Here is a 25,670-nt window from a genome sequence, read left to right as displayed (position 1 = left end):
GAAGAAAGGTCTCTCTATAATGGGGGTTTCAGAGGAGAGATCTCTATATAATTGGGGTCTCGATGGAGAGATCCCTCTATAATTGGGGTCTCGATGGAGAGATCTCTCTATAAAAGGGGTCCCAGTGGAGAGATCTCTCTATAAAAGGGGTCTCGATGGAGAGATCCCTCTATAATCGGGGTCCCAATGGAGATGCTGATCACAGCCTCTCAACTCCAGCCAGGGACAATCACATCCCGAGAAAGCTTGAGACTCTCAGCCATTCCCTCCTATTCTGCCCCACTGCCCCTCAGCACTGTCCAGCACACCTTGCCCCATCTGTCCAGCAACCCCCTCCCCCACCCACTCATTCACCTTGGACCCACACTACCCGCTGCCTGTGATGGCCGTTGACCTGATATTAGAGCAACAGATTGACCGCCGGCGTCAACTCGCTGCCATGCCGACAGGCTCCGCCTACCCCGGCATGTCCCACCAATCGGCAACAGCACTAAATCTCACCGCACCCAGTATCCCTGTGCAGGAGAAAAGGAAAACCTTGAATTGGGATCGGAATCTGGCTCCAGGGAACTCCCTGAAGAAACTCGCCCAGCTAATTCTACCGATAAATGTGCCACTTGCCGTCTTAACGGTGACCCTTCAACTCACCGCTGCTGAACTCTGACCTCCCGCTGTGATCTGTGATGTGTGAATGAGTTTTGGAAACGGGAGCAGCACAGAACTAAAGTATAAATTACAGCAAAATAAATATTAAAAAATCCTAGTAAATTTATACAATGCTATAAAACCTATCAGGTGAGGGTGTGGTGGGATAAGAGTGCAGTAAGGAGCAGAATCAATCAATCACGGCCATGCTGGACCTATCTTCCTGCTGCCTCAGTGATCCTGGTGTGAACAAACAAGGAGGACGGAGGAATTCCTGTCCCGTCCTTCGAGAGCAGGTGAATGTGGCGGTAACCTGAAGGAAGAAAGAGACCGACTGTTAGAGAACCAGGATCTCACGGCGAAGGGTAAAGGTAGAACATCCTTCCATCCCCTCCTGCACTCCCCTCTCCTCCCCCCACCCCCACATAACTCTTCCCTTCCCCGACATGGTTCTTATTCGTTTACAGGATGTGGGTGTCACTGGCCAGGCCAGCATTTATTGTCCATCCCTAATTGCCCTTGAGAACGTGGTGGTGAGCTGCCTTCTTGAACCGCTGCAGTCCATGTGGGGTAGGTACACCCACAGTGCTGTTAGGAAGGGAGTTCCAGGATTTGGACCCAGCACATCACTGCTTCTCCTCCTCACCTCACCCACTCCCATCCTCACCCCTCCTCTTCCTCCTCTCACTTCCTCCCTATATCCCTCCACAACCCAAACCCTCCTCCCGTCCCCCCCATTGCCCCCTCCCTCACACTGGGTTAGGGTCATACAGTCCTCGCATCTTCCTTCGTGCATTCATTCTCAGGATGGGAGCTCTGCACTAAAGCCCGGCTACCCGACCCGAAGCCAACCAGACCCAACAACATGGGTCAGGTCTCCCCTCCAGATCCGGCATTCGGGCTGGGGTCGTCTCGGGCTGGATGTGGGCACAGTGCTGCCTTGATCAGGGAGGGAAGAAATCGTCAAAATTTGAACATTCAGCCGGGACGACAAGGTGGGAAACGCGGAGGATCACAACATTTGGACAAAGGTAGAGCACAATAACCTGTTTGATATAATTAACTTTATTACGGTGTTCGGGTCAGGCACGGGAAAAAAAAATCAAAGGACTCAGGCCCGGGTCGAGTTTCAATTTCCTACCCGAGCAGGCCTTTACACTGTACTGTCAGAGGGTCAGTACTGAGGGAGTGCTGCACTGTCAGAGGGTCAGCACTGAGGGAGTGCTGCACTGTCAGAGGGTCAGCACTGAGGGAGTGCTGCACTGTCAGAGGGTCAGTACTGAGGGAGTGCTGCACCGTCAGAGGGTCAGCACTGAGGGAGTGCTGCACCGTCAGAGGGTCAGCACTGAGGGAGTGCTGCACCGTCAGAGGGTCAGTACTGAGGGAGTGCTGCACCGTCAGAGGGTCAGTACTGAAGGAGTGCTGCACTGTCAGAGGGTCAGCACTGAAGGAGTGCTGCACTGTCAGAGGGTCAGCACTGAGGGAGTGCTGCACTGTCAGAGGGTCAGTACTGAGGGAGTGCTGCACCGTCAGAGGGTCAGTACTGAGGGAGTGCTGCACCGTCAGAGGGTCAGCACTGAGGGAGTGCTGCACTGTCGGTGGGTCAGCACTGAGGGAGTGCTGCACTGTCGGAGGGTCAACACTGAGGGTGTGCTGCACTGTCGGAGGGTCAGTACTGAGGGTGCTGCACTGTCGGAGGGTCAGGACTGAGGGAGTGCTGCACTGTCGGAGGGTCAGGACTGAGGGAGTGCTGCACTGTCGGAGAGTCAGTACTGAGGGAGTGCTGCACTGTCATAGGATCAGTACTGAGGGAGTGCTGCACTGTCAGAGGGTCAGTACTGAGGGAGCGCTGCACTGTCAGAGGGTCAGTACTGAGGGAGTGCTGCACTGTTGGAGGGTCAGTACTGAGGGAGTGTTGCATAGTCAGAGGGTCAGTACTGAGGGAGTGCTGCACCGTCAGAGGGTCAGTACTGAGGGAGTGCTGCACCGTCAGAGGGTCAGTACTGAGGGAGTGCTGCACCGTCAGAGGGTCAGTACTGAGGGAGTGCTGCACCGTCAGAGGGTCAGTACTGAGGGAGTGCTGCACCGTCAGAGGGTCAGTACTGAGGGAGTGCTGCACTGTCAGAGGGTCAGCACTGAGGGAATGCTGCACCGTCAGAGGGTCAGTACTGAGGGAGTGCTGCACTGTCAGAGGGTCAGCACTGAGGGAGTGCTGCACTGTTGGTGGGTCAGCACTGAGGGAGTGCTGCACTGTCGGTGGGTCAGCACTGAGGGAGTGCTGCACTGTCGGAGGGTCAGCACTGAGGGAGTGCTGCACTGTCGGAGGGTCAGCACTGAGGAGTGTTGCATAGTCAGAGGGTCAGTACTGAGGGAGTGCTGCACCGTCAGAGGGTCAGCACTGAGGGAGTGCTGCACCGTCAGAGGGTCAGCACTGAGGGAGTGCTGCACTGTCAGAGGGTCAGTACTGAGGGTGTGCTGCACTGTCAGAGGGTCAGTACTGAGGGAGTGCTGCACTGTCGGAGGGTCAGCACTGAGGGAGTGCTGCACTGTCGGAGGGTCAGCACTGAGGGAGTGCTGCACTGTCGGAGGGTCAGCACTGAGGGAGTGCTGCACTGTCGGAGGGTCAGCACTGAGGGAGTGCTGCACTGTCGGAGGGTCAGGACTGAGGGAGTGCTGCACTGTCGGAGGGTCAGGACTGAGGGAGTGCTGCACTGTCGGAGGGTCAGGACTGAGGGAGTGCTGCACTGTTGGAGGGTCAGTACTGAGGGAGCGCTGCACTGTCAGAGGGTCAGTACTGAGGGAGTGCTGCACTGTTGGAGGGTCAGTACTGAGGGAGTGCTGCATAGTCAGAGGGGCAGTACTGAGGGAGTGCTGCACTGTCAGAGGGTCAGTACTGAGGGAGTGCTGCACTGTTGGAGGGTCAGTACTGAGGGAGTGCTGCACTGTTGGAGGGTCAGTACTGAGGGAGTGCTGCACTGTCAGAGGGTCAGTACTGAAGGAGCGCTGCACTGTCGCAGGGTCAGTACTGAGGGAGTCCTGCACTGTTGGAGAGTCAGTACTGAAGGAGCGCTGCACTGTCGCAGGGTCAGTACTGAGGGAGTGCTGCACTGTCAGAGGCGTCAGCTTTCGGATGAGACATTAAACCGAGGCCCTGTCTGTCCTCTCAGGTGGGTGTAAATGACCCCAGGGCCACTATTCAAAGAGATACCAAGTATTTACAGCACAGAAACAGGCCATTCGGCCCGACAGGTCTATGCTGGTGCTTTTGCTGCACACGAGCCTCCTCCCACTCCCCTCCATCTCACTCTATCAACATATCCTTCTATTCCTTTCTCCCTGATGTGCTTATCTTGTTCCCACTTCAATGTATCATTTAACGGGGAGTTCTCCCCAGTGTCCTGGCCAATATTTATCCCTCAACCAAAATCACAAATCATTAATCTCATTGCTGTTTGTGGGATCTTGCTCTGTGTAAATTGGCTGTTGAAGATCCTACATTACAACAATGACCACATCTCAAAAATAAATCTTCATTGGCTGTAAAGCACTTTGGAATGTCCGGAGCAGATGACAGGCACTAGAGAAATGAATACTTTCTTTATATCAGTAAAGGGTTAACAGGCAAGCATCTCACCTTCCTTGATCGTGCTGAAGGGTAATGTGTACTGTCCCACAAAGTCGTTCTTCGAAGCTAAGTCATAATCTTCAACCACAAATCGGACCAGAGCAAGATCAGGAACATGAACAAGGAAAGTTAGAGTCTCGTACCACACAGGGTTAAAACCTGGTGAGGATAGCAAAAGGGAAAATGATAACCGCCAGGGTGAGAGGTTGCAGAACTCAGAATCTTACAGCACAGAAAGAGGCCAATCAGCCCATCATATCTGTGTCAACACTTTTGGTTGAGTTAACCAATCAGTCCCACTCCCGTTACTCTTTCCCCATAGCCCTGCAAATTTTATTCCTTTTTAAACATAAATCCAAAATCCCCTTTGTTACTCTGAACTCATCCGTTTCCAGGCACAAACCAGCACACACTCTCACACACACACCCTCGCTCACACTCACACACTCTCACACACACTCGCTCACACTCACATACACACTCACACACCCTCGCTCACTCTCTCACACTCGCTCACACAGACACACACTCGCTCACACAGACACACACTCGCTCACACAGACACACACCCTCGCTCACATACCCTCGCTCACACTCTCACACTCGCTCACACAGACACACACTCGCTCACACAGACACACACTCGCTCACACAGACACACACTCACACACACACCCTCGCTCACACACACACACCCTCGCTCACACTCACACACCCTCGCTCACACTCACACACCCTCGCTCACACAGATACACACTCGCTCACACACTCACACACCCTCGCACACATTCACTCACACACCTTTTTAAAAATTGTTCATAGGATCTGGGCATCGCTGGCTAGGACAGCATTTATTGCCCATCCTCAATTGCCCTTGTAATTCCTAATTACCCTCACTCACACTCTCCCATTCACACTTGCTCACTCACTCACCTCAGTCACACTCAGATTCTCGCAGCAGCTGCAGTGATTGTAGTTTTATTTTCCATCAATAGGAGAGACAGTTCACCCTTTCGGGTTCACCAGACTAATCCCTGGGATGGTGAAATTGTTTTAGGAGGAGAGATTGAGGAAACTGTGCCTGTATTCTCTAGAGTTCTGAAGAATGAGAAGTGATCTCATTGAAACTTACAAAACTGTTACAGGGTGTGACAGGGTGGATGTAGTTAGGATGCTTCCCCTTGCTCAGGCGGTGGGGCGGGGGGATCTAGAATCCGGGGACACAGTCTCAGAATAAGGGGCAGGTCATTTAAGACTGAGATGAGGAGGAATTTCTTTCCTCAGAGGGTGGTGAATCTTTGGAATTCTCTACTCCAGAGGGCTGTGGAAGCTCAATCATTGAGCATGTTCAAGACAGAATTCGATGGATATCTGGATACTAATGACATCGAGGGATATGGGGATAGTGGGAAAGTGGCTTTGAGGTAAATGATCATCCATGATCTAATTGAATGGTGGAGCAGGCTCGATGGGCTGAATGGCCTCGTCCTGCTCCTATAGATGTGCAACAGTGCCACCAGCTGGTGAAAAGTGCAATTACAATTGATCCAGGTTGGGATTGGGTGGTCAATTAGTTAGTTACACAGTTAGAGTTAGTGCTAGTAACAGAGTTAGAGTTAGTTACAGAGTTAGAGCTAGTAACAGAGTTAGAGCTAGTAACAGAGTTAGAGTTAGTAACAGAGTTAGAGTTAGTAACAGAGTTAGAGTTAGTTACAGTTAGAGTTAGTAACAGAGTTAGAGCTAGTAACAGAGCTAGAGCTAGTAACAGAGCTAGAGCTAGTTACAGAGTTAGAGTTAGTTACAGAGTTAGAGCTAGTAACAGAGTTAGAGTTAGTAACAGAGTTAGAGTTAGTTACAGTTAGAGTTAGTAACAGAGTTAGAGCTAGTAACAGAGCTAGAGCTAGTAACAGAGCTGGAGCTAGTTACAGAGTTAGAGCTAGTAACAGAGCTAGAGCTAGTTACAGAGTTAGAGTTAGTTACAGAGTTAGAGCTAGTAACAGAGCTAGAGCTAGTTACAGAGTTAGAGTTAGTTACAGAGTTAGAGTTAGTTACAGTTAGAGTTAGTAACAGAGTTAGAGCTAGTTACAGAGTTAGAGTTAGTTACAGAGTTAGAGCTAGTAACAGAGCTAGAGCTAGTTACAGAGTTAGAGCTAGTAACAGAGCTAGAGCTAGTAACAGAGTTAGAGCTAGTAACAGAGCTAGAGCTAGTAACAGAGCTAGAGCTAGTTACAGAGTTAGAGTTAGTTACAGAGTTAGAGTTAGTTACAGAGTTAGAGCTAGTAACAGAGCTAGAGCTAGTTACAGAGTTAGAGCTAGTAACAGAGCTAGAGCTAGTTACAGAGCTAGAGCTAGTTACAGAGTTAGAGTTAGTTACAGAGTTAGAGTTAGTTACAGAGTTAGAGCTAGTAACAGAGCTAGAGCTAGTTACAGAGTTAGAGTTAGTTACAGAGTTAGAGTTAGTTACAGAGTTAGAGTTAGTTACAGAGTTAGAGCTAGTAACAGAGCTAGAGCTAGTTACAGAGTTAGAGTTAGTTACAGAGTTAGAGTTAGTTACAGAGTTAGAGTTAGTTACAGAGTTAGAGCTAGTAACAGAGCTAGAGCTAGTTACAACACAAAGTACCTGGCTCTAATTTCAGCCCACACTGAGGCGATGAAAGTATCCTCTCTCCGCCAACCTATTCTCTATCTAACCCCTTTTTTTTCTCTCTTTCGAACCATGTTTTTTTTTCTTTTCTTTTCCCCCTTATACACATTTTATAAAATAACTTTATGAAAATCGAATAAATAAAACAAAACTCAAATTAAAATGCCATTCTCGGTGTCGGCAATGCACCCCAGTCCCTGCGGTGCCCACCAGTCGCGGAAGGCCTCAAGCGTACCAGCTGACACCGCATGCTCCTTCTCCAGGGACACCTGGGCGCGAACGTAACCATGGAAGAGGGGCAGACAATCGGGGAGGACGGACCCCCCCCAACGGCCCGCAGCCTGGACCTGTGAATTGCCACCTTGGCCAGGCCCAGGAGCAGACCAACGAGGAGATCCTCCTCCCGGCCCACGCCTCTCCGCACCGGATGCCCAAAGATCAGGAGCGTGGGACTGAAGTGCAGCCAGAACTTGAGGGGCAGCCCCTTCAAATACTCAAACAGGGGCTGCAACCTCGCACACTCCATATATACATGGAACACTGACTCGACAAGGCCGCAGAAAGTACAGGTGGCCTGGGAGTCCGTGACCTGCTTAAACGTCTATTGCACGGGACTGCCCTGTGCAGCACCCTCCACTCCAGGTCACCGATGGAAACAGGGAGGACACACGCGTAGAGAGACCTCCACCGGGGTTTCCCCTCGCCGTCAGATGACAACATGGACAGCCACGACGTGTCCGGTCGGCTGACGAAGACAAGGAAGTGGAAATTGTGTAGGAGCAGCCCATACAGGAAATCCTTCCGCGCTGTTTGGAATGGCACGGAGGGCATTTCCAAGAGGCAGCTCGGGTTGTGTGGGACCGGATCCTGATCTGCAGTCCCGAGCCCCCTTGTCACCCACAGTGAGGGGTGTCCCGGGGGCTTCAGCTACTCCTCCGCCTTTTGGTCCGTCCCCAGAGCCAGCTGCCCAGACAGCTAAGGCGATCTCTTCTGTCGGCGGGGGAGCGCCCTGACTGGAGGCGACCATGTTCCAGACTTTTAATAGATCCCGGTAAAAGACAGGCAACTCCCTCAGTGAGGCGCGGCTAACGGACTCCACCGGGAGCTGCGTGTCGTCTTGAAGGCAGTGACACTGGCGGAAAAAATACGTTGCCAGCGCACACCATCTGGGGGGACGCTCGACGTACAGGTATCTCTGCAGGGTCCGAAGGCGGAGAGTCTCAGCCTGGGTGCGGACGCACACCAGCGACTGGCCGCCCTCCTCGATCGGGAGACTCAGGACCGCGGCAGAGACCCAGCGTTTCCTCTTGCCCCAGAAGAAATCGACGAGTTTCTTCTGGATCTTGGTGGTGAATACAGGGGGTGGGGCCAAAGTGACCAACCGGTACCACAGCATCAAGGCCACCAGTTGGTTTATGACCAGCGCTCGGCCCCTGTATGAAAGCACTCAGAGCAGTCCTGTCCAGCGCCCCAGCCAAGTGGTGACTTTCGCCTCCAACTCCTGCCAGTTTGCTGGCCAGGCTTCCTCAGCGGGGCTAAGGTGGACTCCCAGTTAGAGGAGGTGCGTGGTGCTTCACGCAAAGGTGTCATCTCCTCCGGCAGGGAGTCCACCCGCCACTGACCCACCAGGAGTCCGGAACATTTCTCTCAATTGATCCTTGCGGAGGACGCAGCAGAAAAGGTCTGCTGGCAGTCGTGCATCCTCCGCAAGTCAACGGGATCTGTGACCGCGAGGAGCACGTCGTCGGCATAAGCCGAGAGGACGACCCGCATGGCCGGCTCGCGCAGAGCCAATCCCGTCAATCTCCTGCGAAGCAGGCACAGGAATGGCTCCACGCAGATGGTATACAATTGGCCGGACATGGAGCATTCCTGACGCACTCCTCTCCCAAAGCGAAAGGACGCCGTCAAGGACCCGTTAACCTTGACTAGACACTCTGCGGCGGTGTATAAAAGTTGGACCTGGGCCACAAAATACGGCCCGAGTCCGAAAGCGCACAGGGTCCCAAAAAAATATTTGTGATCCACCCTGTTGAACACCTTCTCCTGATCGAGGGAGAGAAAGGCGACCGACTGACCAGTCCTCTGGGAAAGATGGATCAGGTCCTGGACCAGGTGGATGTTGTCCTGGATGGGCTGACCCAGGACCGTGTAGGACTGGTCGGGGTGGATCATATGGGCCAGCATGGAGCCCAGGCGGGTCGACATAGCCCGGGCAAAGATCTTATAATCCGTGCTGAGGAGGGAGACCGGACGCCAGTTCTTAAGCAGGCGGAGATCGCCCCTCTTCGACAGCAGGACGATGACTGGTCTGCACCACGAGAGGGGCATCTCCCCGGTTGCCAGGCTTTCGCCCAGGACCCGCGCGTAATCGTCCCCCAAGACATCCCAGAACGCCCTGAGGAACTCCTCCGTCAGCCAATCCAGCCCCGGGGATTTGCCCCTCGAGAGCTAGTAGAGGGCGCCAGTCAGCTCCGCCAATGTGAATGGAGCTTCCAATCCTTCAGTGCCCTCCGGGCTGACCTTCAGCAGGTCCTCCCACAGAACTCTGCGTGCGTCCTCACTGGACGGATCCAGACAGAACAATGCACTGTAATAGCTACGGACCAAAAGGCCCATTCCCTCCGGATCCGTAATGGAGGTTCCGTCGTCAGCCAGCAGCTCGATGAGCTGTTTACGGACCTCCCACCATTTTTCCAGCGTGAAGGGTGAGGCACGGTCCAAATCTTCCAGGATCTGGATCCGCGACCTCACGTACGCGCCTCGGGACCCTACGAGCTGAAGGTCCCTCAGCGCGCCCTTCTTCTCTTTGTACGCCTGCCACAGGGCCGGGTCCGCGACGGCATGACTGAGGTGGGACTCCAAGTCGAGCACCTCCATCTCTTAGGTGCCTGATCTCAGCTTCCCGCCTCTTGGTCGACCCCTTCGCGTACTCCTGACAGAAGACATGGATGTGAGTCTTGCCCACGTCCCACCATAGCCTCAAGGAGGGCAGCCCTCCTGCTACCTTCTCCAGTCGGCCCAGAATCGACGGAATGCGTTCCGGAATCGTTTGTCCTCCAGCAGCTGGTTGTTAAAGTGCCAGTAAGCGGACCCTGCCCGCGTGCAGAGCGGAGTGAACTCCGCCCACACTAGGCGGTGGTCCGAGCACGGCACCAGCCACATGGAGGCTATGGTTATCTTCATGTCAAAAGTATTCTACCCATCACCAACACCTCACTGTGAGGAGGGAGTAAAAGCGCACTCGCCTTCCACTCCCCCAGCAACCCATTGAGGAATGCTTTAAACCGGCGCCTCTCAACCAGTTTCATGCCCGCACCCTTCCCCACTTTCTTGAGGGCGGCATGGACAGACTGGATGATTAGCGTCAGATTCGACCAACGGCCGAGGGCCAGCTGAACTTTATTGCGGCGACCCCTGCATGCCAGGAGGAAATCCCGGAGTTCCGCAGTGGGGGTGAGGGGAGACTCGGTGGGAGGCACAAGGGACTCCACCACCTCACTGGCGATGGATTCAAGGTCATTCTCCATGCTCCAGACCGAGACCCCATCCTCCTCCGGGTCGTCACCGCCAGCGGCCAACACACCCACCAAACACTGTGAGATGGACGTCCCAGCCGTGCCAGCTGGTCCTGCCTCCGTCACGATCCCACCCCCAGGATCGATGGCGGAGGAGTCCTCTCTGGGTTCTTCTGTGGAACTGGAGCCCATGGGTGCCAGTGGTTCAGGACCCCCCTCCACCTCCATCCCCAGGCCAATGAGTGACCCAGGGGAGACGGTAGTTCCCGACTCTGGAAATCCAGTTGGAGCCGGGACCGGAGGCGAAGAAAGGAGGCCATCGCCTCGCCAGTGCCCATGGGCCCAGCAGACGGGCAGCATGTTCACCCATAACTGGATCGGGTACATCATGGTCTGGAGTGGATTTTGGCTGGGAGGGTCGACCCTTTGGGGCCTCGTCCTCCCATCCACTCAGGGCATCCGACCCAGAAGCTTCTCTAGGGGCGTCCCCAGGCTCCCCCACCACAAGCAGGGCTCCACTTTCTCCTTCAGGAGTGTCTACATGCACAGGGGTCTCCCTCTCCCCTCCATCCTGAGGGGTAGGGAGCTCCTGCCCAGAATTTACAGACTTGGTGATGGTGGTGGCAGGGGGAACCTGGGGATCCGAACCAGGAGACAGTTCCCCTCCAACAGATGTGCCCTGCACCTTAGGGCCCTGTGTTACCTCCGTGGAGGCGTGCGGAGGCTCAGAGACCTCCATTACAACAGAAGCCTCCGCCTCCGCACCCTCCGTTTGCCCGGTTACCCTGGGCCTAAGCTCAGCCTGGGGCAAGTGGGTTCCCTGTGATTGGGCGTTGGGCTGAGCCCAGACTTGGGTTGTGCCTCGGTGTTTTTTTTATTCATTCATGGGATGTGGGTGTAGCTGGCTAGGTCAGCATTTATTGCCCATCCCTAATTGCCCTTGAGAAGGTGCTGGCGTCCAGGGTACGCGTCTCTTGGTGTTAATTCTTTCTCCGCTTCTTCCTTCCCCTCCCTGCCGGAGGCCGTGGAAACCACAGACTCTGGAACCGCCCGAGTGGTCTCTGTTAGAGGTGTAGGGGGAGTGGGAGGAGCTGCAGCAGCACCACCTTGGGCCGCCGAGGTGGAGTTGGCAGCCAGGAGGTTGGGGCAGTTCTTTTGAACATGCCCCACCCCCTTGAAGGCATGGCACCCCCCCCCCCGTCTGAGGTCCAAAAGACGTGGTAGGCTGTCCCCTGGAACTGAACAGCAAAATAGCATTCCGTGACCTCCTCCCACGCCAGCTGCATGAATAGCTGGCAGTGGAAGGAGTAGACATGTCGAAGGCTGTGCTCCCGAAGACTGAGCGGGACTGGGGTGATCCCCGACCTCACCTCCCCCAGATAGTGCAGGTGGGGGAGGAGGAGCTCATCAGGAATAAAGGGCGGGACATTCGAGAGAATCACACGCTGTGCAGTGGCCCCCAGAGGGTCCAATGGCAGGAAAGTCCCGCCCATGGTGAGCCCCCTGCTCAGGGCCAGGAACACTGCCCGCTTAGTCTTCAGGAAGAACACTGCCTTCCCGTACATCTTTGAGGCTGCGACAATGACCGAGGGGCCGACAACCTTGGCCAATGCCTTAACGCAAACCTCAATAGTCATAGTTGGGTGGGTGTAACTCTTCACCCCTATGCTTTGATGTCATGATTTTAAATGGTGACGGGGCCACAGGAGCGGCTGCAGCAACTGCTACAGCATAGGAAGGACCCACCACCGGAGAGGACTGTGAAGCCATGGGGTAGAAGAGTCACACCCACTGTTGAATAAAATAGAGGTTGCGAGAAAGGAAAAAAATAATAACAACAAACTGTCCCACAAATACACAAACGGAGGCTATGGCAAGGGAGAGAGGCTGAAGGAGCTTTCATTGCAGCAGCTTTTTCGGGAGCAGAGAGTGCGAGCGAGTGAGCAGCTGGGAAGGTCAGTTTAAAGTAAACTTAATTTCCTTTTGTTTTCGGCGGAGACCAGGGGGCTGCTGGGTAAGTAAAACCCTATATATTTGGGCCGTTTCTGAACCCGAGACACTACACTTGTAGTGTCTCCCACCCGCCCTCCTCCTCTAACCAAAAAAAAGGACTCGGTGGTGTGTAGATAAGGTAAGGCTTTTTCTATTTCTCTTTTTTTTTATCGTGTGATTGGTAAAAAACTTTTCGTTCCTTTTTCATTTAACTAAGTTTAAGCTTAAGATTAAAAATGGCAGGAGATCTCAGACCCGTGACATGCTCCTCTTGCTCAATGTGGGAGCTCAGGGACATGGCTGATGTCCCTGACTCCTTCACGTGCAGGAAGTGTGTCCAGCTGCAGCTCTTGTTAGACCGCATGACGGCTCTGGAGCTGTGGATGGACTCACTTTGGAGCATCCGCGATGCTGAGGAGGTCGTGGATAGCACGTTTAGTGAATTGGTCACCCCGCAAATTAGGATTGCTGAGGGAGAAAGGGAATGGGTGACCAAAAGGCAGAGAAAGAGCAGGAAGGCAGCGCAGGTGTCCCCTGCGGTCATCTCCCTCCACAACAAGTATACCGTTTTGGATACTGTTGGGGGAGATGGCTCACCAAGGGAAGGCAGCAGTAGCCAGGTTCATGGCACCGTGCCTGGCTCTGCTGTTCAGAAGGGCGGGAAAAAGAGTGGAAGGGCTATAGTCATAGGGGATTCGATTGTAAGGGGAGTAGATAGGCGGTTCTGTGGTCGAAAACGAGACTCCCGAATGGTATGTTGCCTCCCAGGTGCACGGGTCAGGGATGTCTCAGATCGGCTGCAGAACATTCTGAAGGGGGAGGGTGAACAGCCAGTTGTCATTGTGCACATAGGCACCAATGATATAGGTAAAAAACGGGATGAGGTCCTACAAGCAGAATTTAGGGAGTTAGGAGCCAAGTTAAAAAGTAGGACCTCAGAGGTAGTAATCTCAGGATTACTACCAGTGCCACGTGATAGTCAGAGTAGAAATGAAAGAATAGTCAGGATGAATGCGTGGCTTGAGAGATGGTGCAGGAGGGAGGGGTTCAGATTTTTGGGGCATTGGGACCGGTTCTGGGGGAGGTGGGACTATTACAAATTGGACGGTCTACATCTGGGCCGGACTGGAACCAATGTCCTTGGGGGTGCTTTTGCTAACGCTGTTGGGGAGGGTTTAAACTAATGTGGCAGGGGGATGGGAACCAAATGAGGTCAGTGCAGAGTAAGGATGTAGTAACTAAAGCCTGTAAGGAACTAGATAATGAAGTCAGCGTGACTAAGGGAAAGAGTAGGCAGGGAGCAGATGATGAAAGCAAAGGGACTGGTGGTCTGAGGTGTATTTGTTTTAATGCAAGAAGTGTAGTAGGTAAGGCAGATGAACTTAGGGCTTGGATTAGTACCTGGGAGTATGATGTTATTGCTATTACTGAGACTTGGTTGAGGGAAGGGCATGATTGGCAACTAAATATCCCAGGATATCGATGCTTCAGGCGGGATAGAGAGGGAGGTAAAAGGGGTGGAGGAGTTGCATTACTGGTCAAAGAGGATATCACAGCTGTGCTGAAGGAAGGCACTATGGAGGACGCGAGCTGTGAGGCAATATGGGCAGAACTCAGAAATAGGAAGGGTGCGGTAACAATGTTGGGGCTGTACTACAGGCCTCCCAACAGCGAGCGTGAGATAGAGGTACAAATATGTAAACAGATTATGGAAAGCTGTAGGAGCAACAGGGTGGTGGTGATAGGAGATTTTAATTTTCCCAACATTGACTGGGATTCACTTAGTGTTAGAGGTCTAGATGGAGCAGAATTTGTAAGGAGCATCCAGGAGGGTTTTCCAGAGCAGTATGTAAATAGTCCAACTCGGGAAGGGGCCATACTGGACCTGGTGTTGGGAAATGAGCCCGGCCAGGTGGTTGACGTTTCAGTAGGGGACTACTTTGGGAATAGTGATCACAATTCCGTAAGCTTTAAAATACTCATGGACAAAGACGAGAGTGGTCCTAAAGGAAGAGTGCTAAATTGGGGGAAGGCCAACTATACCAAAATTCGGCAGGAGCTGGGGAATGTAGATTGGGAGCAGCTGTTTGAAGGTAAATCCACATGTGATATGTGGGAGGCTTTTAAAGAGAGGTTGATTAGAGTGCAGGAGAGACATGTTCCTGTGAAAATGAGGGATAGAAATGGCAAGATTAGGAAACCATGGATGACAGGTGAAATTGTGAGACTAGCTAAGAGGAAAAAGGAAGCACACATAAGGTCTAGGCGGCTGAAGAAAGACGAAGCTTTGGAAGAATATCGGGAATGTAGGCGCAATCTGAAACGAGGAATTAAGAGGGCTAAAAGGGGTCATGAAATATCTTTAGCAAACAGGGTTAAGGAAAATCCCAAAGCCTTTTATTCATATATAAGGAGCAAGAGGGTAACTAGAGAAAGGATTGGCCCACTCAAGGACAAAGGAGGAAAGTTATGCGTGGAGTCAGAGAAAATGGGTGAGATTCTAAACGAGTACTTTGCATCGGTATTCACCTAGGAGAGGGACATGACAGATGTTGAGGTTAGGGACAGATGTTTGATTACACTAGGTCAAGTCGGCATAAGGAGGGAGGAAGTGTTGGGTATTCTAAAAGGCATTAAGGTGGACAAGTCCCCAGGTCCAGATGGGATCTATCCCAGGTTACTGAGGGAAGCGAGAGAAGAAATAGCCGGGGCCTTAACAGATATCTTTGCAACATCCTTAAACACGGGTGAGGTCCCGGAGGACTGGAGAATTGCTAATGTTGTCCCCTTGTTTAAGAAGGGTAGCAGGGAAAATCCAGGTAATTATAGACCGGTGAGCCTGACGTCAGTGGTAGGGAAGCTGCTGGAGAAGATACTGAGGGATAGGATCTATTCCCATTTGGAAGAAAATGGGCTTATCAGTGATAGGCAACATGGTTTTGTGTAGGGAAGGTCATGTCTTACCAACTTAATAGAATTCTTTGAGGAAGTGACAAAGTTGATTAATGAGGGAATGGCTGTAGATGTCATATACATGGACTTCAGTAAGGCGTTTGATAAGGTTCCCCATGGTAGGCTGATGGAGAAAGTGAAGGTGCATGGGGTCCAAGGTGTACTAGCTAGATGGATAAAGAACTGGCTGGGCAACAGGAGACAGAGAGTAGCAGTGGAAGGGAGTTTCTCAAAATGGAGACGTGTGACCAGTGGTGTTCCACAGGGATCCGTGCTGGGACCACTGTTGTTTGTGATATACATAAATGATTTGGAGGAAAGTATAGGTGGTCTGATTAGCAAGTTTGCAGACAACACTAAGATTGGTGGAGTAGCAGATAGTGAAGGGGACTGTCAGAGAATACAGCAGAATATAGATAGATTGGAGAGTTGGGCAGAGAAATGGCAGATGGAGTTCAATCCGGGCAAATGCGAGGTGATGCATTTTGGAAGATCCAATTCAAGAGTGAACTATACAGTAAATGGAAAAGTCCTGGAGAAAATTGATGTACAGAGAGATTTGGGTGTTCAGGTCCATTGTTCCCTGAAGGTGGCAACGCAGGTCAATAGAGTGGTCAAGAAGGCATACAGCATGCTTTCCTTCATCGGACGGGGTATTGAGTACAAGAGTTGGCAGGTCATGTTACAGTTGTATAGGACTTTGGCTCGGCCACATTTGGAATACTGCGTGCAGTTCTGGTCGCCACATTACCAAAAGGATGTGGATGCTTTGGAGAGGGTGCAGAGGAGGTTCACCAGGATGTTGCCTGGTATGGAGGGCGCTAGCTATGAAGAGAGGTTGAGTAGATTAGGATTATTTTCATTAGAAAGACGGAGGTTGAGGGGGGACCTGATTGAGGTGTACAAAATCATGAGAGGTATAGACAGGGTGGATAGCAAGAAGCTTTTTCCCCAGAGTGGGGGATTCAATTACAAGGGGACACGAGTTCAAAGTGAAAGGGGAAAAGTTTAGAGGGGATATGCGTGGAAAGTTCTTTACGCAGAGGGTGGTGGGTGCATGGAACGCATTACCAGCGGAGGTGGTAGACGCGGGCACGATAGCGTCTTTTAAGATGTATCTAGACAGATACATGAATGGGCAGGAAGTAAAGAGATACAGACCCTTAGAAAATAGGCGACAGGTATAGATAGAGGATTTGGATCGGCGTAGGCTTGGAGGGCCGAAGGGCCTGTTCCTGTGCTGTAATTTTCTTTGTTCTTTGTTAAGGTCAGGAGGAACCAGTCTCTTTGTAGATGTTACTTTAAGGCAGTCCTTTCGCTGGTCTTCCAATCTTTCGATGTCTTCAGCTGGGACAGCTGTAAGCGGAGTTCCGATGAAGGGTCACTGACCCGAAACGTTAACTCTGCTTCTCTTCCACAGATGCTGCCAGACCTGCTGAGTGATTCCAGCATTTCTTGTTTTTATCACAGTCAGCTGAATCTCGTTAACCACTGAGCACCTCCAATCAGGCAGCAGCCAACCCCGTTTTTGTTTTTTTTTTTACCTGTCCTGGGAGTGTTTGCTGGGGAAAGTGTAGAGGGAGCTTTACTCTGTATCTAATTGGTGTCCTCTGCTTCTCGCCCTTTATCTACGCTGTGTAGACCACGGGGGTGTCCAGGACCAGGGGTCACAGTCTAAGGATAAGGGGTAAGCCATTTAGGACTGAGATGAGGAGAGATGTCTTCACCTAGAGAGTGGTGAAGCTGTGGAATTCTCTATATTCAAGAAAGAGTTAGATATAGTTCTTGGGGCTAATGGGATCAAGGGATATGGGGAGAAGCGGGAACGGGTTACTGAGTTTGGATGATCAGCCGTGATCGTATTGAATGGCCGAGCAGGCTCGAAGGGCCGAATGGCCTACTCCTCCTATTTTTCTATGTTTTTATGATTTTGAACACCTCTTTCAAATTTCTTCTCAACCTTTTCTGCTCGAGGGAAGAACAATCCCAGCTTCTCCATTTATCCATGTAACTGAATCCCTCATCCCTGGAACCATTCTGTGAATTTTTTCTGCACCTTCTCTAAAGCCTTCACATCCTTTCTAAATTATGGGGTCTAAATTGGACACAGTACTCCAGTTGAGGCCAAACCAGTGTTTTATAAAGGTTCATCGCAGCTTTAGTGTTTTAGTGCTCTGTGCCTCTATTTATAAAGCCCAGGATCCAATATGCCTTTTTAATCATTCTCTCAACTTGCTCTGCCACCTTCAACAATTTATGCACATATACCCCCAGGTCCCTCTGTTCCTGCCCTCCCTTTAGAATTCAATGGGTTGAGAACAGTTCTGTCCAATGTAATTTGGAATCAAAGATTGGCAGGCAAAACTGTTATCTAACACTGGTTTGTTTTTGAAAGGGAGATGGTTTGAGTACAGTTGAGGTGTACTCCGATGAGAGGGAAAGGTAGGGCAAACAAAGCCAGATTGCCCTGGATGGCAAAAAAAAAGAGGGAGAGATGAAGCAGAAAAAGGATCCATGTGATGGATATCAAGTTGACAATACAAGTGAGAACCAAGTTTAGTGGGGAAGTGAAAAAGGACATGAAGGGCAAAGAAAAAGTATGAGAAGAGACTGGCAGCCAGCATGAAAGGGTATCCAAAAATCTTCTATCGGCATTTGAATAGTAGATGGGTAGTACGAGGAGGGATGGGACCAAAAAGGAAATCTAGACATGGAGGCAGAAGGACTAAATGAGTATGTTGCATCTCTTCACCAGCATCTTCTTCCTTGGTTCAGTCATTGTGAAAGAGAAGGTAGTTGAGATACTTCTTCCTTTTGGGCCTCCTTATCTCGAGAGACAATGGGTAAGTGCCTGGAGGTGGTCAGTGGTTTGTGAAGCAGCGCCTGGAGTGGCTATAAAGGCCAATTCTAGAGTGACAGGCTCTTCCACAGGTGCTGCAGAAAAATTTGATTGTCGGGGCTGTTGCACAGTTGGCTCTCCCCTTGCGCCTCTGTCTTTTTTCCTGCCAACTGCTAAGTCTCTTCGACTCGCCACACTTTAGCCCCGCCTTTATGGCTGCCCGCCAGCTCTGGCGAACGCTGGCAACTGACTCCCACGACTTGTGATCAATGTCACAGGATTTCATGTCGCGTTTGCAGACGTCTTTAAAGCGGAGACATGGACGGCCGATGGGTCTGATACCAGTGGCGAGCTCGCTGTACAATGTGTCTTTGGGGATCCTGCCATCTTCCATGCGGCTCACATGGCCAAGCCATCTCAAGCGCCGCTGACTCAGTAGTGTGTATAAGCTGGGGATGTTGGCTGCCTCGAGGACTTCTGCGTTGGAGATACGGTCCTGCCACCTGATGCCAAGTATTCTCCGAAGGCAGCGAAGATGGAATGAATTGAGACGTCGCTCTTGGCTGACATACGTTGTCCAGACCTCGCTGCCATAGAGCAAAGTACTGAGGACACAGGCTTGATACACTCGGACTTTTGTGTTCCGTGTCAGTGCGCCATTTTCCCACACTCTCTTGGCCAGTCTGGACATAGCAGTGGAAGCCTTTCCCATGCGCTTGTTGATTTCTGCATCTAGAGACAGGTTACTGGTGATAGTTGAGCCTAGGTAGGTGAACTCTTGAACCACTTCCAGAGCGTGGTCGCCAATATTGATGGATGGAGCATTTCTGACGTCCTGCCCCATGATGTTTGTTTTCTTGAGGCTGATGGTTAGGCCAAATTCATTGCAGGCAGCCGCAAACCTGTCGATGAGACTCTGCAGGCACTCTTCAGTGTGGGATGTTAAAGCAGCATCGTCAGCAAAGAGGAGTTCCCTGATGAGGACTTTCCGTACTTTGGTCTTCGCTCTTAGACGGGCAAGGTTGAACAACCTGCCACCTGATCTTGTGTGGAGGAAAATTCCTTCTTCCGAGGACTTGTTGAGATACTGGATGGGCTAAAAATTGATAAAGGATAGATAGGCTGGCTGTACTTAAAGTTGATGAGTCACCAGGACTAGATGGAATGTGTCCAAGGATGCTGAGGGAAGTGAGGGTGGAAATTGCAGAGGTACGGGCCATAATCTTCCAATCCTCCTTAGATGCAGGGGTGGTGCCAGAGGACTGGAGAATTGCAAATGTTACACCCTTGTTCAAAAAAGGGTGTAAGGATTAACTCAGCAACTACAGGTCAGTCAGTTTAACCTCAGTAGTGGGAAAGCTTTTAAAAACTATAATCTGTATGCTTTTGATAAGGTCCTGCATGGGAGATTGGTCAAGAAGGTAAGAGCCCATGGGATCCAGGACAATTTGGCAAAGTGGATCCAAAATTGGCTTAATGGCAGGAGGCAGAGGGTGATGGTCGAGGGTTGATTTGCGATTGGAAACCTGTGACCAGTGGTGTACCGCAGGGATTGGTGCTGGGACTCTTGCTGTTTGTAGTGTACATTAATGATTTAGACGTGACTATCGGAGGTATGATCAGTAAGTTCACAGATGACATGAAAATAATGAGGAAGAAAGCCTTAGATTACAGGACGATATCGATGAGCTGGTAAGATGGGCGGAGCAGTGGCAAATGGAATTTAATCCTGAGAAGTGTGAGGTGATGCATTTTGGGAGGACTAACAAGACAAGGGAATATACAATGGATGGTAGGACCCTAGGAAGTAGAGAGGGTCAGAGGGACCTTGGTGTACTTGTCCATAGATCACTGAAGGCAGCAGCACAGGTAGTTAGGAAGGCATATGGGATACTTGCCTTTATTATCTGAGGCATAGAATATAAGAACAGGGAGGTTATGATGAAGCTGTATAAAACGCTGGTTAGGCCACAGCTGGAGTACTGTGTACAGTTCTGGGCACCACACTATAGGAAGGATGTGATTGCACTGAAGAGGGTGCAGAGGAGATTCACCAGGATGTTGCCTGGACTGGAGCATTTCAGCTATGAAGAGAGACTGAAAAGGCTAGGGTTGTTTTCCTTAGAGCAGAGAAAGCTGAGGGGGGACATGATTGAGGTATACAAAATTAAGGGGCATAGATAGTGTAGATAGGAAGAAATTTTTTCCCTTAGTGGAAGTGTCAATAGCCAGGGGGTATAGATTTAAAGTAAGGGGCAGGAGGTTTAGAGGGGATTTGAGGAAAAGGTTTTTCACCCAGAGGGTGGTTGGAATCTGGAATGCACTGCCTGGAGAGGTGGTAGAGGCAGAAACCCTCACAACATTTAAGAAGTATTTAGATGAGCACTTGAAATGTCATAGCATACAAGGCTACGGGTTAAGTGCTGAAAAATGGGATTAGAATAGTTAGGCTTGATGGCCGGCACAGACACAATGGGCCGAAGGGCCTGTTTCTGTGCTGTTTAATTCTGACTCTGACTCTGACTCTAACCCTGTGCTGTACCTGTCCTGGGAGTGTTTGATGGGGACAGTGTAGAGGAAGCTTTACTCTTTGAAATCCTATCCAATCAGTCCCACTCCTCTGTTCTTTCTCCATAGCCCTGAAAATGTTTCCTTTTAAAGTATTTATCCAATTCCCTTTATCCAATCTGCTTTCACTGCCCTTTCAGGCAGCGCGTTCCAGATCACAACAATTTGATGCAAATTTTTTTTTCTCATCTCACGTCTGGTTCTTTTGACTATTGTCTTAATTCTGTGTCCTCTGGTTACCGACCCTCCTGCCACTCAAAACAGTTTCTCCATATCTACTCTCGCAAAAGCCTTCATAATTTTGAACACAGCTATCAAATCTCCCTTTAACCTTCTCCACTGTTGGTGTGAAGAGGCGGAGAGGTTTCGGGAGGGAATTCCAGAACTTAGGCTTCAGGCAGCTGAAGGCACGGCCGCCAATGGTGGAGTGATGGAAATACAAACAGTCGGCCCATTTAATACGGTTTAAGTGCCTTAGTAGTTAATGCCTGTGACTCTGGCAAATGGTCAGCGCCGCCGGCCGAGACAGGTGGCTGTCGGGGATCAGCAGGGACGTGGTAGGTTGGCGAGTCTGTACCGTTATTGTCGATGTATTTGGTCTCCTGTTTCACATTGTCCATGGGTACTCCGTGAATCTCCACCCTCACCAGTGGATCCACAATCGATCCCTCCTTGCTGTTTGCCACTTTGGGCAGCTGCTGCCCACTGATCACCTGCACAGAGAGAGAGACAGAGTCAGAGAGAGTGAGAAAGGGAGTGAGACAGACAGAGAGGGACAGAGAGAGAATCAGTGAGAATGCATGAGACAGAATGAGAGAGTGAGTAATTGAGAGACAGAGAGATAGACAGAGATTGAGAATGAGTGAAAGTTGGGAGAGAGAATCAGAGTGAGAAAGGAGTGAAAGTGTAAGGGAAAAGAGAGTGAGAGACAGAATGAGTGAGAGACAGAATGAGTGAGAGACAGAATGAGTGAGAGACAGAATGAGTGAGAGACAGAATGAGTGAGAGACAGAATGAGTGAGAGTGAGTTGACACAATTACAAAAGATTCAGGCAATGAAAATCTTGGTAAGAAGTCGGAATTCCACCGAGGAAACCATCTCCAAGAGTTTCAATCACAATGACCTGCATTTTGAGGTCATGCAAGCAGAAATGGCAACCAATTTACACACAGGAAGATCCCGCTCAACTACTGGCCCCTGGGGTGGTTTCTGCATCGAGTCAACTGGACTGCTGCATCATAGGAACAGAAGGAGGCCATTCATCCCCTCGAACCTATCCCACCATTCAGTCAACCACGGCTGATCTGCACCTCAACCCCATTTTCTCAAATTTGCTCTAATCCCCTCAATACCTTATCCAACAAAAATATATCAACCTTATTCTTTATAGGTCCAACTGACCACTCCCCTCCCCCCCCCCCCCCTCTCCCCCCCCCACACACAGTCTCAACAGCTTTTTTGGGGAGAGAGTTCCAGAATTCCACTCCCTTTTGTGTGAAGAAGTGGTTCCTGACATCACCCCTGAATGGCCTGACTCTAATTATAAGGTTCTGCCCCCTTGTTCTGGACTCATCCCACGAGAGGAAATAGTTTCTCTCTATCTACCCTGTCAAATCATTTCATCATTTTAAGCACCCCAATTAGACCCCCCCCCCACTTAATTTTCGATACTTGAAGGAATAAAAGCCCAGTCTCTGCAACCTGTCCTCATAATTTAACCCTTTCAGAGCCGCTATCATTCTGGTGAATTTGTGCTGCATCATCTCCAAGGCTCTGAACTGAACAGTTATTCCAGATGGAGTCTGACCAAGGCTCTGTTCAATTGAAGCTCAACTTCCTCCCCTTTGTTTCCAATCCCTCGGAGGTAAAGGCCCACAATCTCACAGCTTTTCTCCGGGCAGCAACATTAACCATAACATCGTGTTCACACCTGAACCCTCAGGAGCAGAACATGTGCAACATTATGAGGCCAGTTTGTTAATATCAACAACAACTTATGTTTATAATAGCGCCTTTAGTGCAGTAAAACGTCCCAAGATGTTTCACAAGAACAATCACCAAACAACATTTGACACCGAGTCACGGAAGGAGATATTCAGGCAGGTGACCAAAAGCTTGGCCAAAGGGGTAGGTTTTAAGGAACGTCTTAAAGGAGAGATTGAGAGAGCTCTGGAGATGTTTAGGGAGGGAATTCCAGAGCTTAGGACCCAGGCAGCTGAAGGCACGGCCACCAATGGATTAGGTCAAGAGGCCAGGATTGGAGGAGAGTAGAGATCTCAGAGGGTGGTCAGGCTGGAGGAGACACGACTGTCAGAACACCAGCCCGGTGTCAATTTTTGTCTGATGATGATTCTGTGAAGCGCCTTGGGATATTTTACTATGTTAAAGGCACTATATAAACACCAAATTGTTGTTGTTGTTGGTATTCTGGGACACAAGTCAGCCGAAAGGCATTTCCTCTGATCCCATGTGACCGCCCTTGTGCCCCGGTGAGAGGGTTTACCTGGATCGTTAGGTTGAGTGGATGGTAATCAGCCGTATCTCTGGGGTGTTCAGGGTCAAAGTTAGATTCCACCTCTCTCATGAAGGACGGTTTCAGCACAAATCCACAGCGGGCGTTGCGACTGAACATCCCATCCTTCAGATCCATCTCCTCCCCAGCTGTCTGGAAGTTCAGCGCCACTTGATGGGAGATAACAGGAGAAGCTGCATTAGTTAGTCCAGTCAACACGATGGCTAGTGTGTCAGTGGGATCGAACTGTGTAGGTTACTGACTGTGTGATCCCCAAACATTACTGACTGTGCTTCTTAATGATTGATCTCCCAAACACATTCACACACACACACACAGACAGACAGACACACTCACACACAGACAAACACATTCACATACACACTCACACACACATACAGACACACATTCACACACACACACACACATTCACACACACACACACACACAGACAGACACATTCACACACACACACAGACAGACACATTCACATTCACACACAGACAGACACATTCACACACACACACAGACAGACAGACACATTCACATTCACACACAGACAGACAGACACATTCACACACACACACAGACAGACAGACACATTCACACACACACACAGACAGACACACAGACAGACAGACACATTCACATTCACACACAGACAGACAGACACATTCACACACACACACAGACAGACACACAAACAGACAGACACATTCACATTCACACACAGACAGACAGACACATTCACACACACACACACACAGACACACAGACAGACAGACACATTCACATTCACACACACACACAGACAGACACACACACGTTCATGTTTGCACGCACGTGAACACACATCCTGTGTATTGATTTATGGGGAGGGCATCATAGGCAATCCTAACACTCTCCTCATGTGCCTCATTGTTAATTGTATATTAATTGAGTGTTTAGTTCGTGATAGGCATTAACGGGGGATTCACTTGTACTCCTATATATAGGAACAGGCTGAAACTGTGGTTATTCGGGTTTGGAGGTGTATGTTTCTAATGTGTGTCTCTGTAAATGAAAGCTTATAAAGTGTTTAAAGATTGGATTCAGTCCTATCCTTCACCTGGATTTCTGGAGCAGAACACTGACCTGGAGTGACCCTGGGGGTCAGTGTCCCATCCCAAATCCTGATGGTTTGAGGGAAGTTGTGGATTGATTTCCCCCCAGCCGAGCTAAGATCAGCTGACTCGGCCCCGACAGGGGCTGGGACCTGGGACACATGCCATGGGTTTCTGATTCGCCAGATCCTGTTGGGAGACCCTTACCTATTTGGCAGCCTGCATTCCACATCTCCTGTGGGCTGAAGTTTGAGGAGTCTGTTCGGAATCCACTAGGGTACACACGGGTCAGCTGCCAGGCATTGTGACGAACAAACTCGTTTGCTGTTACCCAAACAGAACAGACACAACAATGAATAATCCACCCCAGAAGAAAGGGCAAAACCAAATTAACTGCTCAATATCCCACTGTCTGGAGAAAGGGGGACCAAATCAGTCCACGCATCCCATCAAAAACTTTGCTGCCAGAGAATCTGTTATTCTATATATAAAGCCCACCCCACCCCCGAACCCCTCGATTAGATTCCAGTCTGTAACTCACTCCCGGGTATCTGTTATTCTATATATAAACCCCCCGAACCCCTTGATTAGATTCCAGTCTCCAACTCCCTCCCGGGTATCTGTTATTCTATATATAAACCCCCCGAACCCATCGATTATATTCCAGTCTGTAACTCACTCCCAGGTATCTGTTATTCTATATATAAACCCCCCGAACCCCTCGATTAGATTCCAGTCTCTAACTCACTCCCGGGTATCTGTTATTCTATATATAAACCCCCCGAACCCCTCGATTAGATTCCAGTCTCTAACTCCCTCCCGGGTATCTGTTATTCTATATATAAACCCCCCGAACCCATCGATTATATTCCAGTCTGTAACTCACTCCCAGGTATCTGTTATTCTATATATAAACCCCCCGAACCCCTCGATTAGATTCCAGTCTGTAACTCACTCCCAGGTATCTGTTATTCTATATATAAACCTCCCGAACCCCTCGATTAGATTCCAGTCTGTAACTCACTCCCAGACTTTTGTTTTATTCTAGCATGAGATATGGGCATCGCTGCCGAGGTCAGCATTTATTGCCCTTGAGAAGGCAGTGGTGAGCTGCCTTCTTGAACCGCTGCAGTCCATGTGGGGTATGTACACCCACAGTGCTGTTGGGAAGGGAGTTCCAGGATTTTGACCCAGCGACAGTGAAGGAACAGAGATATAGTTCCAAGTCAGGATGGTGTGTGACTTGGAGGGGAACTTGCAGGTGGTGGTGT

General features: G+C 50.3%; 1 protein-coding gene across 1 annotated transcript in view; it reads right to left on the bottom strand.

Moving 5' to 3' along the window:
- Window positions 1–365: 365 nt before the first annotated feature.
- The window catches only part of plcd4a (phospholipase C, delta 4a), a 98,620-nt gene continuing 73,315 nt past the window's right edge, over window positions 366–25,670 (bottom strand). The window contains exons 14-18 of the mRNA XM_068034772.1: window positions 24,607–24,723; window positions 23,288–23,466; window positions 21,361–21,496; window positions 4,280–4,429; window positions 366–958 (exon numbers count right to left, since the gene is read on the bottom strand). Coding sequence (XP_067890873.1) covers window positions 861–958; window positions 4,280–4,429; window positions 21,361–21,496; window positions 23,288–23,466; window positions 24,607–24,723 — 680 coding nt within the window. The 3' untranslated portion in view covers window positions 366–860. The remainder of the gene's footprint in view (window positions 959–4,279; window positions 4,430–21,360; window positions 21,497–23,287; window positions 23,467–24,606; window positions 24,724–25,670) is intronic.

This window comes from Heterodontus francisci, chromosome 7 (genome assembly GCF_036365525.1).
Source record: "Heterodontus francisci isolate sHetFra1 chromosome 7, sHetFra1.hap1, whole genome shotgun sequence".
NCBI lineage: Eukaryota > Metazoa > Chordata > Chondrichthyes > Heterodontiformes > Heterodontidae > Heterodontus > Heterodontus francisci.
The sequence above is the reverse complement of the archived record's forward strand: the minus strand, read 5'-3'. Positions and strand labels throughout refer to the sequence as shown.